General features: G+C 31.5%; 2 protein-coding genes across 2 annotated transcripts; both read right to left on the bottom strand.

Annotated features, from left to right (window-relative positions):
* Positions 1-4,209: 4,209 nt before the first annotated feature.
* LOC106101844 (decaprenyl-diphosphate synthase subunit 2-like) lies at positions 4,210-6,432 on the bottom strand. The gene is made up of 2 exons (XM_013281185.1): positions 6,130-6,432; positions 4,210-5,178 (listed from the first exon to the last, which is right to left on the bottom strand). The coding sequence occupies exons 1-2, from the start codon at positions 6,379-6,381 to the stop codon at positions 4,216-4,218; spliced, it is 1,215 nt and encodes a 404-aa protein (XP_013136639.1). The 5' UTR covers positions 6,382-6,432; the 3' UTR covers positions 4,210-4,215.
* Positions 6,433-7,565: 1,133 nt separating this feature from the next.
* LOC106101843 (androgen-dependent TFPI-regulating protein-like) lies at positions 7,566-11,303 on the bottom strand. Its single transcript, XM_013281184.1, has 5 exons — positions 11,218-11,303; positions 9,296-9,467; positions 8,995-9,141; positions 8,631-8,851; positions 7,566-8,292 (listed from the first exon to the last, which is right to left on the bottom strand). The coding sequence occupies exons 2-5, from the start codon at positions 9,461-9,463 to the stop codon at positions 8,109-8,111; spliced, it is 720 nt and encodes a 239-aa protein (XP_013136638.1). The 5' UTR covers positions 9,464-9,467; positions 11,218-11,303; the 3' UTR covers positions 7,566-8,108.
* Positions 11,304-13,898: the final 2,595 nt, after the last annotated feature.

The following is a 13,898-nucleotide window of genomic DNA, read 5'->3' as shown; positions in this document are numbered from 1 at the left end:
CCCTAATCCCCCTTTGTAATGGATCACCAGGCCTCCCGCGTGCAAAGTGCAGAGTATATGAAGCCATTTTAATCAAAAATAACATAAAAACCTTTGACAATAATATCTGGGCGCAATTGACCAATAAGAGACCACTAGTCTAGTTTTCATTGAAACAAAACCAAACAACTCTTCACGGTATAGAACAAATACATCGAGAAAATGATTGCTGTGTGAAAATGATATATCTTCGCGGATAAATATATAAATAAATTGAATTGTAACAACTGTCACATTGTGATATATCGTTTATTGAGTTGATATTATACTAAGTGATTTCTAAAATAAGCTACTTGCTTTTTTTGGTTGTAACTGAACTAATTAGGATAAAAAAAGGCACTGATATCCTGAATCTATAAATTTAATATCAATCTAGAAGTTTCTAGATTAAGTTAGAACTACAGATTTTACTATCACTATATCCCCCAAATAAAACTTGACGGAATTGTTAAAAGGATTTTTTCTATCACAGTTATGTGAAAATTCTAATTTGCTTTAGAAGTGTTTAAAAAAAACTAAAAGTAAATTTCAACAAACAGTCTAAAATATACTTACATTATCTTAATCTTCAATAGGTTCACGTTATATTAAAACGTTAGTTTAAATTTTTGTATATTCTTTAAATAAAGGAAGTTCAGTTAACACTGCAAGTTGGTGGCGTAGTGTTACGCTTATATAGGGGGTGGCTGCGCGACCAATGGATAGACTTGTCGTTGGATCAAAAAGGGCTCGGTCTTAGTGTTGCACTGAAGCGGATAAAGGTAGAGTATTAATTAACTATAGTGGCGCAATGAACCAAAAACGTCTTTCGCTTTCAACAAGAGCCTGAGACTCGGTGCAATGAAGACTTTTTGCTTTCTTTAGTCACACATTATATCTATAACAATTTCATCACCTGGTCTCTACAATTTTTCCCAACACACAATATAAATACGTTACAGAATCGACTTTTTACAATTGAGGATTAATATTTACAAAATAATGAAGAAAGATTTACGTCGAATAGATAACAACTAGGTCCAAACATTAATATCACAGAAGTACGCTTTCATCATCATCATCATCATCATCATCATCATCATCATCATCATCAGCATTTAACTGCCCACTGTTGGACATAGACATTCCTGAATGCCTTTCAAATTATGCGATCCTTACACATCTGACGACTTTCCGCCGTGTGCAAAAGCTGGCTTTTATACTCGTAATTATGTGTTTAAAATAGAACAAAAGTAATAGGTCCTCGTCGAAATTTTATCATCTTGATTATTTTCAAAATTTATGCAACTGGTACTATAAATGCGATCGTAACCCGCTCGATCTTATGCACTATGCGCTTCCAAACAGCTGGAGGACACAAAACTAGAAAAATGTTCGCCGTAAATACTTTTAATAGATATTCCGGTTAAACTTCAAAAGATTATTGATCATTATCTATGATATGATAACGCATCATAACATAACGTAATATTCATATCTAACATCTTAATATATGAATGAAATGTTAAACTTTATGATACATTCGAAGGGAGAATAACAATTTATATTTTATAAATATTTGACACAGTTGCTTAAACAAAACTATGCCAAGATCAAACATAAATAAACATAAATCCATTTTCTTTTTACAAAAATTTAATGGAAATTTTTATAGCAATTATGGTCATTATAAATTAACAAGACGTCTTTTTTGTTGATAAATGTACTAATATTATTATCGATCTTCACCTATTTTCGCTTATGAAATGTAAAACAATAAACTGTAAAAAAATTGTTTTATCCGCTTATCCACTAGGAATTGTAATTGCGACGAATATCAATTATTGCTCTATACGGCTTCATCTTTCTTGGAATAGAAAATGCATTTTATAGACAAGGGATTTGCATCAAATTTAGAAGAATTAAGTTCGAATGGATTGTAATAAAATTATTTTTTTGAGTATTTGAATATTTTTGACATTAGTACGGCTACCTAGTCTTTTATGTTGATGTTTAGTCATTGAAATAAATGAAATAAAAAGTGGTTATCCCAAATATAAGTTTATGAATTCTTGATACAATGGCAAAGACATATTTTTAATTAAAAAAAACTTCCAAACGCAATTGGAAGGTATTGGGGAAGGCCTACGACTTTCAGTAGAAAGACAAAGAATAATGATGATCTCTAAGAAGTGGGGTTTAACTATCACAATTTATCGAAGATAGAAAGGCTCACCAATTATCTTGTTTTTACTTTTGGTATCGGTAGAAGTCTTCAAAAGATACCCTGTCTTCACAATAAACCTCGCTAGGTGGCCATCCACAGGTGGGACTGCGAAGGGATAGTATCTCTAAAGGATTCTTCCATCTGCACTCAACTTACTCTTCGATCTCCTAGTCTCCTACGTTAGTAATCTTTTGTTATGATTCTCATCCGCAGCACAAGGTCACGTAGTAAAAATGTCCCATTCAAAATTGTTAACATTGTAAACAAACCATTACTACGGTTGTTCATAGATGGCTGTCGAGATAATATACGATTTTAAGTAATAATTAATATGAATTATTAAAATATTATTTATAGCCACGTAACATAGATTTTAAACGATATAGATCTTTGAATAACATGTGTATGTCAAAAACATCTGACGAAAGACTATTTTGAATACACGCGTTTGTTTTTTCGTAAATATTACGTAGGTCGACGGATTCTGGTAGGATTTTGTTTGTATTTTTAAATACGTATATTCCAAATAAGAAAATTAGCACAGAGAGAATTTTTGATTTTTAAAATCGTAGCAATAAAATAGTTTATAAATAAAACAATTCCAATCATCTTTTGGAGCATAACATCAGTGGAATTTTTTGTTCACACTGAAGTTGAGAAATGTCTAGTATTTTGTAATTATTTGTATTAGTATTTGTAAGTTTCGTTATCATAAGTTAAAGCATATCGCTTTAAATCTTGAGGTGATAGAAAAACTTACGAACGAAAACAGTGGTAGATGTTTTACTTATTTTTCTTATACTGTCTTCAAAAGTTTCAGTGCTTTCAATGTAGATGGCGCTATTTTAAATATTCTTTCCGAGTATAAAATGCATAATATACTTCAACACTCAGAGTCATGGTTACTCAGTAGTCTACTAGTATTTGTTTTTAATGAATATTTATGTTTAAATTCTTATTATTATTGAAGATCCTTACTCTAAACTATTTTTATTGAATTGTAAATCGTCTGCCTCCTTTTAGACCCTTCCGACGAAAAGACTTAAGGGCCCCTTTCTTCCCCATTTAGGCCTCCAGCGCCCTAAGGGGGCCTTAATGGAAAAGATAACTATATAACAATGTATGGGTATTACAACATCAGTTAGATATGTTATGTTGTTCAAATACACCTTGGTTTTAAGGTTCATAAGTCACCTTGGTCAATTAACGCTTTCAGCAAGATGACATGGCGTATTCTGAACATGCATGACATGCAAATATACCATGTTACAGGTGGTTTCGACTGACGCTTTTATCGGCATATGTTGTCTTTGTTTTTTCTAAGAGAATTTGAGAGATAACAAGACTCTGTGGAGGTTCACGGTTATACAATAGGTTTTGTTAGAGATCAAGGTAACAGGACTCCCCTTATTAGTAAAATACTGGCCACCAAAGTAGCTATTTTACGTTCTGTTTTTCGATGTTTCTATAAACACGCCGTTGTGACGTCAATGGCTTCAAGTCCCATGTTTTTTTGGGCACTTAATAGTGTGATATCATTATTGGTGTTGTATTAAAAGGGAAAATAAAAAAAAAGTTTTTACAACTGTGTATGTAATTTTATTAGCGTATTAAATAATAGAACTAAATCGTTATTCCAAAACAAATTAAAAGGAAATTTCATTGAAATTTAATATAAATAATACTAACTTAAATTTATTCGTTAATTTATATTCAAAATTAGTGTCTAAATGTAATATAAAGAACAAAGATGTACAGTAAATCGTAATAGAATGTTTATTTTAATATTTCCTATAATAATTTAAAGTAAATTATTTACATTTAACGTACACTTATTCTAATAAATCTTCTCCCTTTTATTTGTCTAAATAGAAACGTGTTTGAGAAAATTTGAATACTCGTATTTCATTTTAAACATGGATAAGACAATATTAATTTCACATTTCTCATATCGAAATAATTTGTTTTTTTTAGAAAGTGTTAATCAACTTCTTTATCATTTGAACAGATTCATTATGCCCAATACTTTCAATATATGATGTAGCCTTTTTAGCATGATCCTCATACAACATTTTAGTTTTATCAATAGCATCTGTTTTTAATATATTAAATTTCAAATCTTCATAATCTACATCTTTCACATCCTTCTTCGCTTGATCTATTATTTTATACAAATCAGGATTACCTTCTAAAGCGAATAGAACCGGTGCACTGGCTAAACAAAATCTATCTTTACTATCTGAAGTTAAGGTTTGTAATTCAGTAGCCGCTTGCCAAGCTAATCCAACATGACATCCGAAGTAATACGCGTTATTCTGAATTTCCCTATTTTGTTTAGCAAGAAGCATTGCTGATTGACATGCTCTTCCAAGCAAACTGACTCCGTTAAACACGGTTCTGGCTGTCCATTCCTTTCTTGGCTTTCCTATCACATCATCAACTGCTATAGAAGTAGTATCAAATGTGATTATATCATCAGTTACACGTCTTGGTTTACCAGGTAACGGCATGTTCTGTTCATCTCTATCTCCGAAAAATTCGCCTTCAGATAAATCTTTTAATCCTGATGACACTATGTACAGAACATCAGCGTTTTTTAGACCAGCTAACATAGTGTTAGCTGTAACTAGAAGGTAATCACCAAGAAGTATAGCGATTTTGTTCCCGAAAATAGCTGATTCCGTACTCTTGGATCGTTTCGCAAACGGCACATTTACTATACCACGATGAATCAAATGGCCTGTTCTCATTAATTCTATTAATTCTGCTAAAGCTCTTTGCTGTTCGTCTATGACTTTTGCTTGTGATGTTAGTACATTTGTTTTTACAGATTTCGATAACAGTAGAATAATAAGGCCCCAAGGTTGCAAATTTTTAGAATCACCATATAAGACGTTTTTCGCTGTTTGCATTACCAAATGATTACTGCCAACCTGAAATGTCATAAGGTATGATTATTATCACTTTTTTATATTCATAAAACTAGTCACTACGTCGTGTAATGTTAGGCAATTAAAAATTAGACCATTAATTGACAGGACTCAGCGAAATATAATAATTATTTGCTACGAAATTATTTATAGGTATGAATGTAATAGACTTTTTGCATACTTTAGACGAAATGAATCGTTGATAAAATACTAATACATCAATTTATAAATTTGTCTAATAGTGTTTTTTAAGATTTATCTGAACTTGAAAGCAGCCATTTGTTACAGTTGATTGCAACAGCTTTTCCATTTACATTAACTATCTGTGTCACAGTTAATTTGCTCTTCGCCGTGAAAGTAGTACTTTCGTATATTTTATCATAAAAAAAAAATCCTGGGACTTGATATTTTTTGCGGCTTAATGTTGTAGGATGTATACAGTTTGTCATATTTTCTGTTGTATTGAATTTATCAAAAAAATATATACGTGGTATTGTTTCATCACAAATATTATCAATTCTATTTTTATGTCTAAACAATTTATATTAATTTACTTATTATAACATATTATTGGTTAATAACAAATCAATACCCAATAAAAAATCTTAAATCATACTAATATTATAAATGCGAAAGTTTAGATGGATGTTTGTTCCCTTTGTAACCTAAACAGATGTACGGATTACTATTAAATTTGGTATAGAGTCAAAGGCTAGTCTGGAAAAGACATGCTACTCGCTTTTTTTAATTCCACGCGAACAGTCTCGAGCGAAAGCTAGTATTACTACATTTTATATTATTATAGTGATCGTTACTGCTTCATAATCCACGATTTAAGTATAAAAATATTACTTATCGATAGTTTCACGTAAAAGTTAAATAATATTACGATATTCATGTGTATTTAATTGTATTTATAACACAGATGATATAATTTAATGTTCAAAAACTTACCAACTTCCGTAAATATAGCGCTAAATTTGCAAACTCGTCGCTCAGTAAACATCGTAAATTCATAAACGACGTCGAATATCCGACCACTTTCTCCGCTTCTCGTGTTATATCGCTCCAATTTGTAAAAGGTGGTCGTAGTAATATTAAAATTTCGTCCTTTGTCAGATTGGCCATTGTCGATTCGTACCTTTTTTGAAAAAGGAACGACGACGCTCGTCTCAAAACGCGGGAAACGGTGTAAGAGACCGCCATAGTTGGGTTATTTTCTTCTATTGACTACGGCCGACTGTGCGTGCAGTTAGCGGTTAAATGTGCCGGTAATTTTAGTGTTGTCAGCTTTAAATCTGATATTTATTTGATTGGAATACGTTTCCTTGAAACAGCTCTATGGTGTTAAACATTTAATTTACATCTAAGTACTTTGTTGCTGCGTTAGTTTTAAGTGTAATTTATTTAAATTTTTGAACACAGTTGATTAATTTAAAAAAAATAACATGAACACAGATTTGTAAAGGAAATTTAAGGGAGTTTTAAGCTTTAGTAAGCTTGAAATTTTTTTATAAATTGTTCTATATTTAGCAAGTTATATAATTTTTTAAGTTACTTTATTGTAAAGTTACTATAATTTCTTATTATTTTATTGTCTATTTTACATTAGATTTTTATTTATTGTCTTGATGACATTCAAATTTTAAATTGTCGAAAACTGTATTAAATATTTTTGTTAGATAAAATCTCCCTAGATAATTTAAAATACTGCCTATTCTAGCAACACTAAGGTCTTGACCGTGAAAAGTGGAACACAGCATTAGTGTGATCACTCTATGAAGCGAGTATAAACAAACAAACATACTTTGGTGTCTATAAATTAATAAAACACTCAAATTTAGCCCCTGTCACATTACTATACAGCCTATAGCAAGATTACAACACTTCAAATTTATCTTTGATAGCCAAAGAAAGTGTCCAACGTAAAATGAGTCATAACTCCGACAGATAAATGCACAATGTATTATTGAATGGAAATCACTGTAGGCAGGTTTATGGGTCTATATATTTTGGTCGATACGGCGAGATTCTTTTTTCGAAAGTTAAATCTGTTCGAACGTTAACGGACGTTGGTCAGTTACCTGTCATTTCTCTTCAAGGTTGTGGTGACCTTGAAATGTTGTATTACTCTAGATATTTGGTATGTTTTTCATACTTTAATTGTTTTATAGGTATTATTATATTGTGTTTAATCTTTATTAAAATTTATTTTCCTTATTTAAACAAATAGAAGTATAAGGTTTTTACTTAGACTTGATTTAATTGGAAACTAAATTTCTACTACGTCTAATGAAATTTGTTCAGAAAAGCGCAAATAAAACAAAACGACCTTTGAGTTAATATTTTTTTATTATAAATCAAGAAAATTATTAATTTATTTGATCAGGACACTAAACAGTACATAAAATAATTAAATAAATCACGTCTCTACACATACATTACTTCGAGTAAAAAAATTAATTTTACATATAAGCATACTTATTTAATTTTTTTCACAACCATTACAAATAAAGTCATAATATACAAGTCAGTTGTGATTCAGAATGTCCATGTATTTATTACCATTAACCCTTTGCGTTGCACCTATCCTTTCACCTAAAGCTTGCTACAGACGCTAAGTTCTAACTGACCGGTTAAACCGAACCATTCGACTGTTATAACCGACGTCTGCAGACGGCTTAATGTATAGCAGCATAATCCTTATATTTCTTAGAGTGAGCGCACCTTAGACTAAACCATCGCACAACTGTTATGCTATTGTCGATTGTTTTGCAGCATATTCAGCTGTTTAGTCGCACAACTAAAATTCGCGTAGTGTGCGCACCATACAAGCTCATAGCAAACAAAGCGCAACTAAACGTTCTGCGACAATTTACTCAAAGGTGTGCGCGCCCTTCTAATTTATATTTTTAAATTAAGTAGTCACAATATCAATTCGTTTTCTTATTTACGTTTTGTCCATGTATAATAGAATTTAATGTCCACTGCATGAAGTATGAGAATATCTTGATAAACAACATAACAGCACAAATTATCGGAAAGTAGATTGTACCATAGGCATTTGTTAATATTGGATAAATCCAGATACCTCGTTCTATATATGTGTAGGTTAATCTGAAAGAAAAAAAAATCTCATCAACTATACTACTGAGGTGAGCCTACCTTAAGTTAGGAGTGACAGAAATAGTCGACCACAATAGCACAATGCGGTTTAGTTGACGTCACACATAATTTTGAATTCCTTCACAGATATGTGCGGATTTCACTAATTGTTTTCCTTTATTAGAAAAATGCATGTAGTTAAATATAAAATTCGAATATCGAAAAACATTGGTACATTACGAGGGTCCAGCATGGTTGTATAGATTACAGTCGGTCCAGTCAAACGTAAACACCAGCAGCACCGTCGCTTAACTCGTTTACATTACTTTCAACAAATAAACCATACTCACACAAGTAAATAGACAAACAGATGAAACACGCTATGTGCTAAATATCTCCTATGTGACTTCGGCTCGATCCTTGGTCGGAATAGAACTTCCCAAAGCACGACTGGTACTATAGCCGTGTGTATCACATGGTTTGATATAGGGGTTAGTACTTTGTCAATGCTTATCGGAAGAATTAGATCCCTATTGTAAAGGAATAGCGACCAAAATACTGTGAAAACCAGCTGAAATAATACAATATTTCGATAAGTTGCAGTCTATTTTTCATGTAGGTATTACAAATGTCACTGAATTCATGAAAATGGGCTCTTAATAATTTGCATAGACAAATTACAAAGGGGTGTTCTTTTATTGTAATGGTACTTACGAAAGTAGATGGCCAAATAATTGCAGCGAAAAGTGTATCTCTGAAGCCTCTTAAATGTTTTGGTAGCTTGTAGTTTTTGTTGTTCCTATTTCGTAATGTTGAAAAATCACAGATGAGTCCAATCACCGCGTAGATGATTTGTAGACCCTGAAAAATAACAGACGTTTTTATAATACTAAAAACTGTACTTGACCTTAGAAATTTCCTAAATAATATAACTAAGACATCTCTCTAATAGAAAATATTGTTCTGTTGGTTCTAATTTTAGTTTATTGCAAGCAATTAAAGGTACTATACTTACAAATGTCCAACATGTAAAGTATCGGACTTGTAAATTACTATAAGCCTTTAGCACCGGATCATCGTAATGCTCTTTCTTTATTGCTTTTGCCATAAAATATATGTTTGATACATGCATTATTATAGTCACAGCATATCCGAATATCCTAAAGTAGATATAATCCTGCATGATTCTGAAAACATCAATAAAATCATTGTAATAATAAGTATAATAAAGCGAAGAGCTTCGACCAATATCTCGAGAAGCTCTCGCTAGATAGTTGGATTAAGGGCCCGATTCAGAAGGCAGTTATTTTAGAAAACGCACGCATTGTGAGGAGGTTCCTGTCTCTGCCCTGACCACTGATTGCTTGAGTCATCGGATTCCGCAGCCAGTGGTGCTCTATTTTTTATAAAACACTAACTTTCGCCCGCGACTTCGTCCGCGTGGAATTAAAAAAAAAACGAAAGTGAGTAGCCTATGTGTTCTTCCAGACTATCCTCTACATCTATACCAAATTTCACCGAAATCCGTTCAGCCGTTTAGGCTACAAACTCTGACAAACATCCGTCCATTCATCTAAATGCTCGCATTTAAAATATTAGTTAGAAGTTTTATTTTATTTTTTAATCCAAATCATGCAAAATATATATATAAAATAAGAAATAAAGATATATGAAGTATAGAAACTGCCGCACTTAGCGTAGCTATTACTCAAGAAGTCAAAGGCCAAGTCCTTCTTTGGCTACGCAAGCGCAGTAAGAAATAATAATAATTATTAAACCAGCCCGCAGCGCCAGTGTGGTTGACTATGACCTATCCCTAACTTAAAGTAGGCTCCAGGAGGCCAGCGTTTGACTATCGCCTGTCACGCCTATTCTAGGATCCGACTTAGTAAGCTGATGACGTCGAATTGAGTCTTTTATGTATACTTATTGAGTCTTTTATATCTAATGTACATTTAATAGGGAAATCTTAAAGGAAACTTCACTAAAGGGATGCTTAAGTTACTATAAAACAATGCTAAGTGCGGCAGTTAGTAAACTTTGTAATAATGTATTATGAATGAATTTCCGTCCAGCTGGTAAAATGGTGACACAAGCAGATAATTACAAGAATGGGGCAAATCTGTTCGTTGCAAAGATAATTGATGGTTTAAATATATGTTACCATTGATAAAACACCTGTTATTATTATAACGGAAGCTTGGAAATTGAGGTGAGGTAGGTATTGCCCAAAATATTCAAAACCTTTATGTCGATGGCTCCTCCGTACAATATCGTACGTTGGATTTTTTTTGCAAGATAATAGTTTAAGCATAAAAAATTGCAATACAACTAGCAAAGATAGGCAACTAAAACCTACAGTTCTTTTTCTTTCCAAGGTTAATTTCAAATTTACAAGTTAAAAAGAATTTATCAAACTAGTTAAAAAAAAAAAACATAAAACAAGTTGTAAAATTGTGACTTATGATAGTTTAGTTGGAGGCGTCGATTTGCACAATTAAGATACTTGTGCTATATTTACCATGTTAAGGGATTTTCATCTAAAATTTTGATTCACATGTTTTTTTAATACGTAATTTTAGACAGTAACCTCGAGACAATCAAAAAATAACAATAAAATTTTGCTAATTAACGACCACAATGTAATAAAACGATAAGATAACTACTAAAACCGGATTTGAAATAATTATCTACATTTTCCTCTTGTCTACAATTGTGCATTTTAAAAATTGTTGTGATTTTACAGTTAATTAATGCAATAATGGTAAATAAAATTATTTAAAGCAGTATTTTAGATTCTCTTATTTACTATTTTCAATTTTATTTTGCATAAATATAAAAAAATTGTTTAAAAAAATTAGGGAATAATTACTGAATTTCTACAACCTCACTCATAGAGTATTACCATGTTTAATAAATGAAATTATGAATATTTACCTATTTTTATGGAATATTTTATATCAACACTTTAGGAAGTATACCACCGACCCGACCACTGCAATCCAGTAACGGTATAACACTACGTACGTACAAACTAATTTCGCGCGAACCGGCGTTATCTCGGATGTCCAATTTAAGACCTTAAAATAAACTAATAAGAACAAATTTACATTGCAGGTTATTTCAAAACGGTTTAACAGTATTAGAGTATTCTCATATGATTTTGAACCTTATCGGCTGGGTTTAAAATACAATTTTAATTTACTTTAAATTTGAACTGTGTACACTAATATTATAGAGAAAGATTTGATTACATTGAATAGTCTATAAAACTATTAAACCGATTTTAAAAATAATTTTCTTTTGAGTTACATTATTACTTAGTACTATAGATTGTATTTATAAGTAGAAAAAGTTTTTTTATAATTCTACGCAGATGAAATCACGGGCAACTGCTAGTATTTAGCATTCTTGTTCTTGAAGGTTATTGAAACTATTATATAGCCCTTAATTATAAAGCTTTTAATAGCCGACAAACTGCACGTATCTAATGAATAATCATAAAATTATTGATAACTTTTCATATGATCAATATTTAAGTCGTCACTTTAACTATTCACAAACAGCAGGCGCTTATGAATTAAATGAAAAATATTTAGCTTCCCCAAGCAAATTTGATAACACAATATTTACTTTACTCTGATTATTTAGCTATAAATGACAAATTTTGTAAATATGTGAGAATCCAAAAATTATCTCTCTCACTCTACGTTAAACTGAAAAACGTCGGTCTGTAGAGAAGAGTCATTCTCTCTCCATTCTTTTATATCTCTTAACATTTCAACGTCTTCAGCCTTCGTCTATAAGCTGTTTTTGTACTACTTTATAATTAACACTTATATCACAAGAGTTGACAATGCTTCGTATTTAAAAACTGTTAAAGAAAGGTCCCTTGTTCTTAGCCACATCGATTGGCACATACCGGTCGTGACGGATAATTTCAAAAGACAGTTCGTGGCAGGAAGTTATTTTAAAATAGAACGATTATGAAATACCATTGAATAATATGACTTTTATAGTGTTAATAAACTTTTATGAAATCTATTTTAATCCGCATTTGCCGTAAAATTAGCCGATATAACTTCTGGATTTTCTTCCATTTGACCTTGCCTCGTTAGCTATTTAATCTTCGAGTAAAAAACTTCATTTAAGATATTTGGTATTGATAACGTAACAAGTTATTAAAAGCAACAGACCATAAAATTTTACATAAATATAAGCAATGCTCTTTGTGGACTGTAACATAATAGTGTAACATAATAAGCGCCAATAGCCTAGTGGTCGAGGGTTCGAATCCGGCCATTCGACTATTGTCGTGAACCATATCCTAGCACAAGCCTAGAGCTTAGTTGGAATGGTTAATGAAAAATTAGTAGACTAGCTGTTCCCGTGCGACTTCATCCGCGTATAATTATGAATATTTTATTATAGTGTTTACATGTGCCAAATTATCAATTGCAAATGACATGACACGATGACAAACCATGGCAACCTTCCTTGATGTTGGCAGCAACTTATGGTCTCTTTCCCACATTAGGGTTTTTATTCAAAATATTTAATGGCGTGAAAATATATAGCGTAGTGTGACGTGAGTGTGGGGCTTTTTATTAAAAAAAGAATTATTCAAAAATATGCTGTAATTGCTGACATCTTAGGCAACAAAAAAGCGTGTGTTTACGCTTTATTATAATAGTATAGATATAGATTACTAGCTATTACTATCGAATAGTTAAAAGCAGTTCGGAAACCGGCCTTATTGATGTTACCTATTATACAAGGTTACATTGTTATTGATTAGCTCTGCTTATAGCATTCTTAACTCACTACTAAGTAGATTGTAATAAAATGCAATAGAAAGGTTTCTTCAATCCTATCACTGAGAGTGATCTTAACGCGATTGCATGAATTGTATTACTAGTCCATAGTGATATTTAGTTACCTAGGTTATAAACGCAAGTCTTACGGCACAGGTTCAGTAATTAAGCTTAGGCGTCTTTTAGATTATCGATCTACAAATTTGATGATTTATTTAATCATTTTACCCAGAGGCACTAGCACGAAAATTTTCGAGAAAGTATTCGTTTTGTCAACGAAAAGTGTACCACACATGTCTGTGTAATTAACGCTAGAAAGGCGATATATGCATCTTATACAATGTATAACATTATGAACACTTTCTTGCAAATTTTCGTGCTTTACTGATCTATTTTTATGGTCGGCATAACAGGTTTTCACGTACCAAATCGAACATATGCTTAAGTTTATAACAGTTAAAAGTTAATAAACTTAAAAACAAAATGAAGGTCATCTAAGTCAAGGTCGTAATTAATTAAGTAGAAACATGACCGACCGGTGTTCGTGTTCAACCGTGTGACTTACTTTATATGGTTGACATAATACAATAATTATCTCGTATTTAAATCTGGTTATTCTACAAACTTTACAATCGTGCAAATTTGTTTTACTTGTTAGTTAAAATTTCTACAACTATACATATATTAAAATTGGAGTGTCTGTTTGTAATGTCAAAAAATAAACTTTTTAATAAAAAAATAAAACCGACTTCCAAACAAAATACACGAAAAACAAAACAAAACAAAATACACCAAAAACAAAAT

This window comes from Papilio polytes, unplaced genomic scaffold, assembly GCF_000836215.1.
Source record: "Papilio polytes unplaced genomic scaffold, Ppol_1.0 DF823935.1, whole genome shotgun sequence".
Taxonomy (NCBI): domain Eukaryota; kingdom Metazoa; phylum Arthropoda; class Insecta; order Lepidoptera; family Papilionidae; genus Papilio; species Papilio polytes.
Note: the sequence above shows the minus strand (reverse complement) of the source record. Positions and strands in the feature narration are given on the sequence as shown.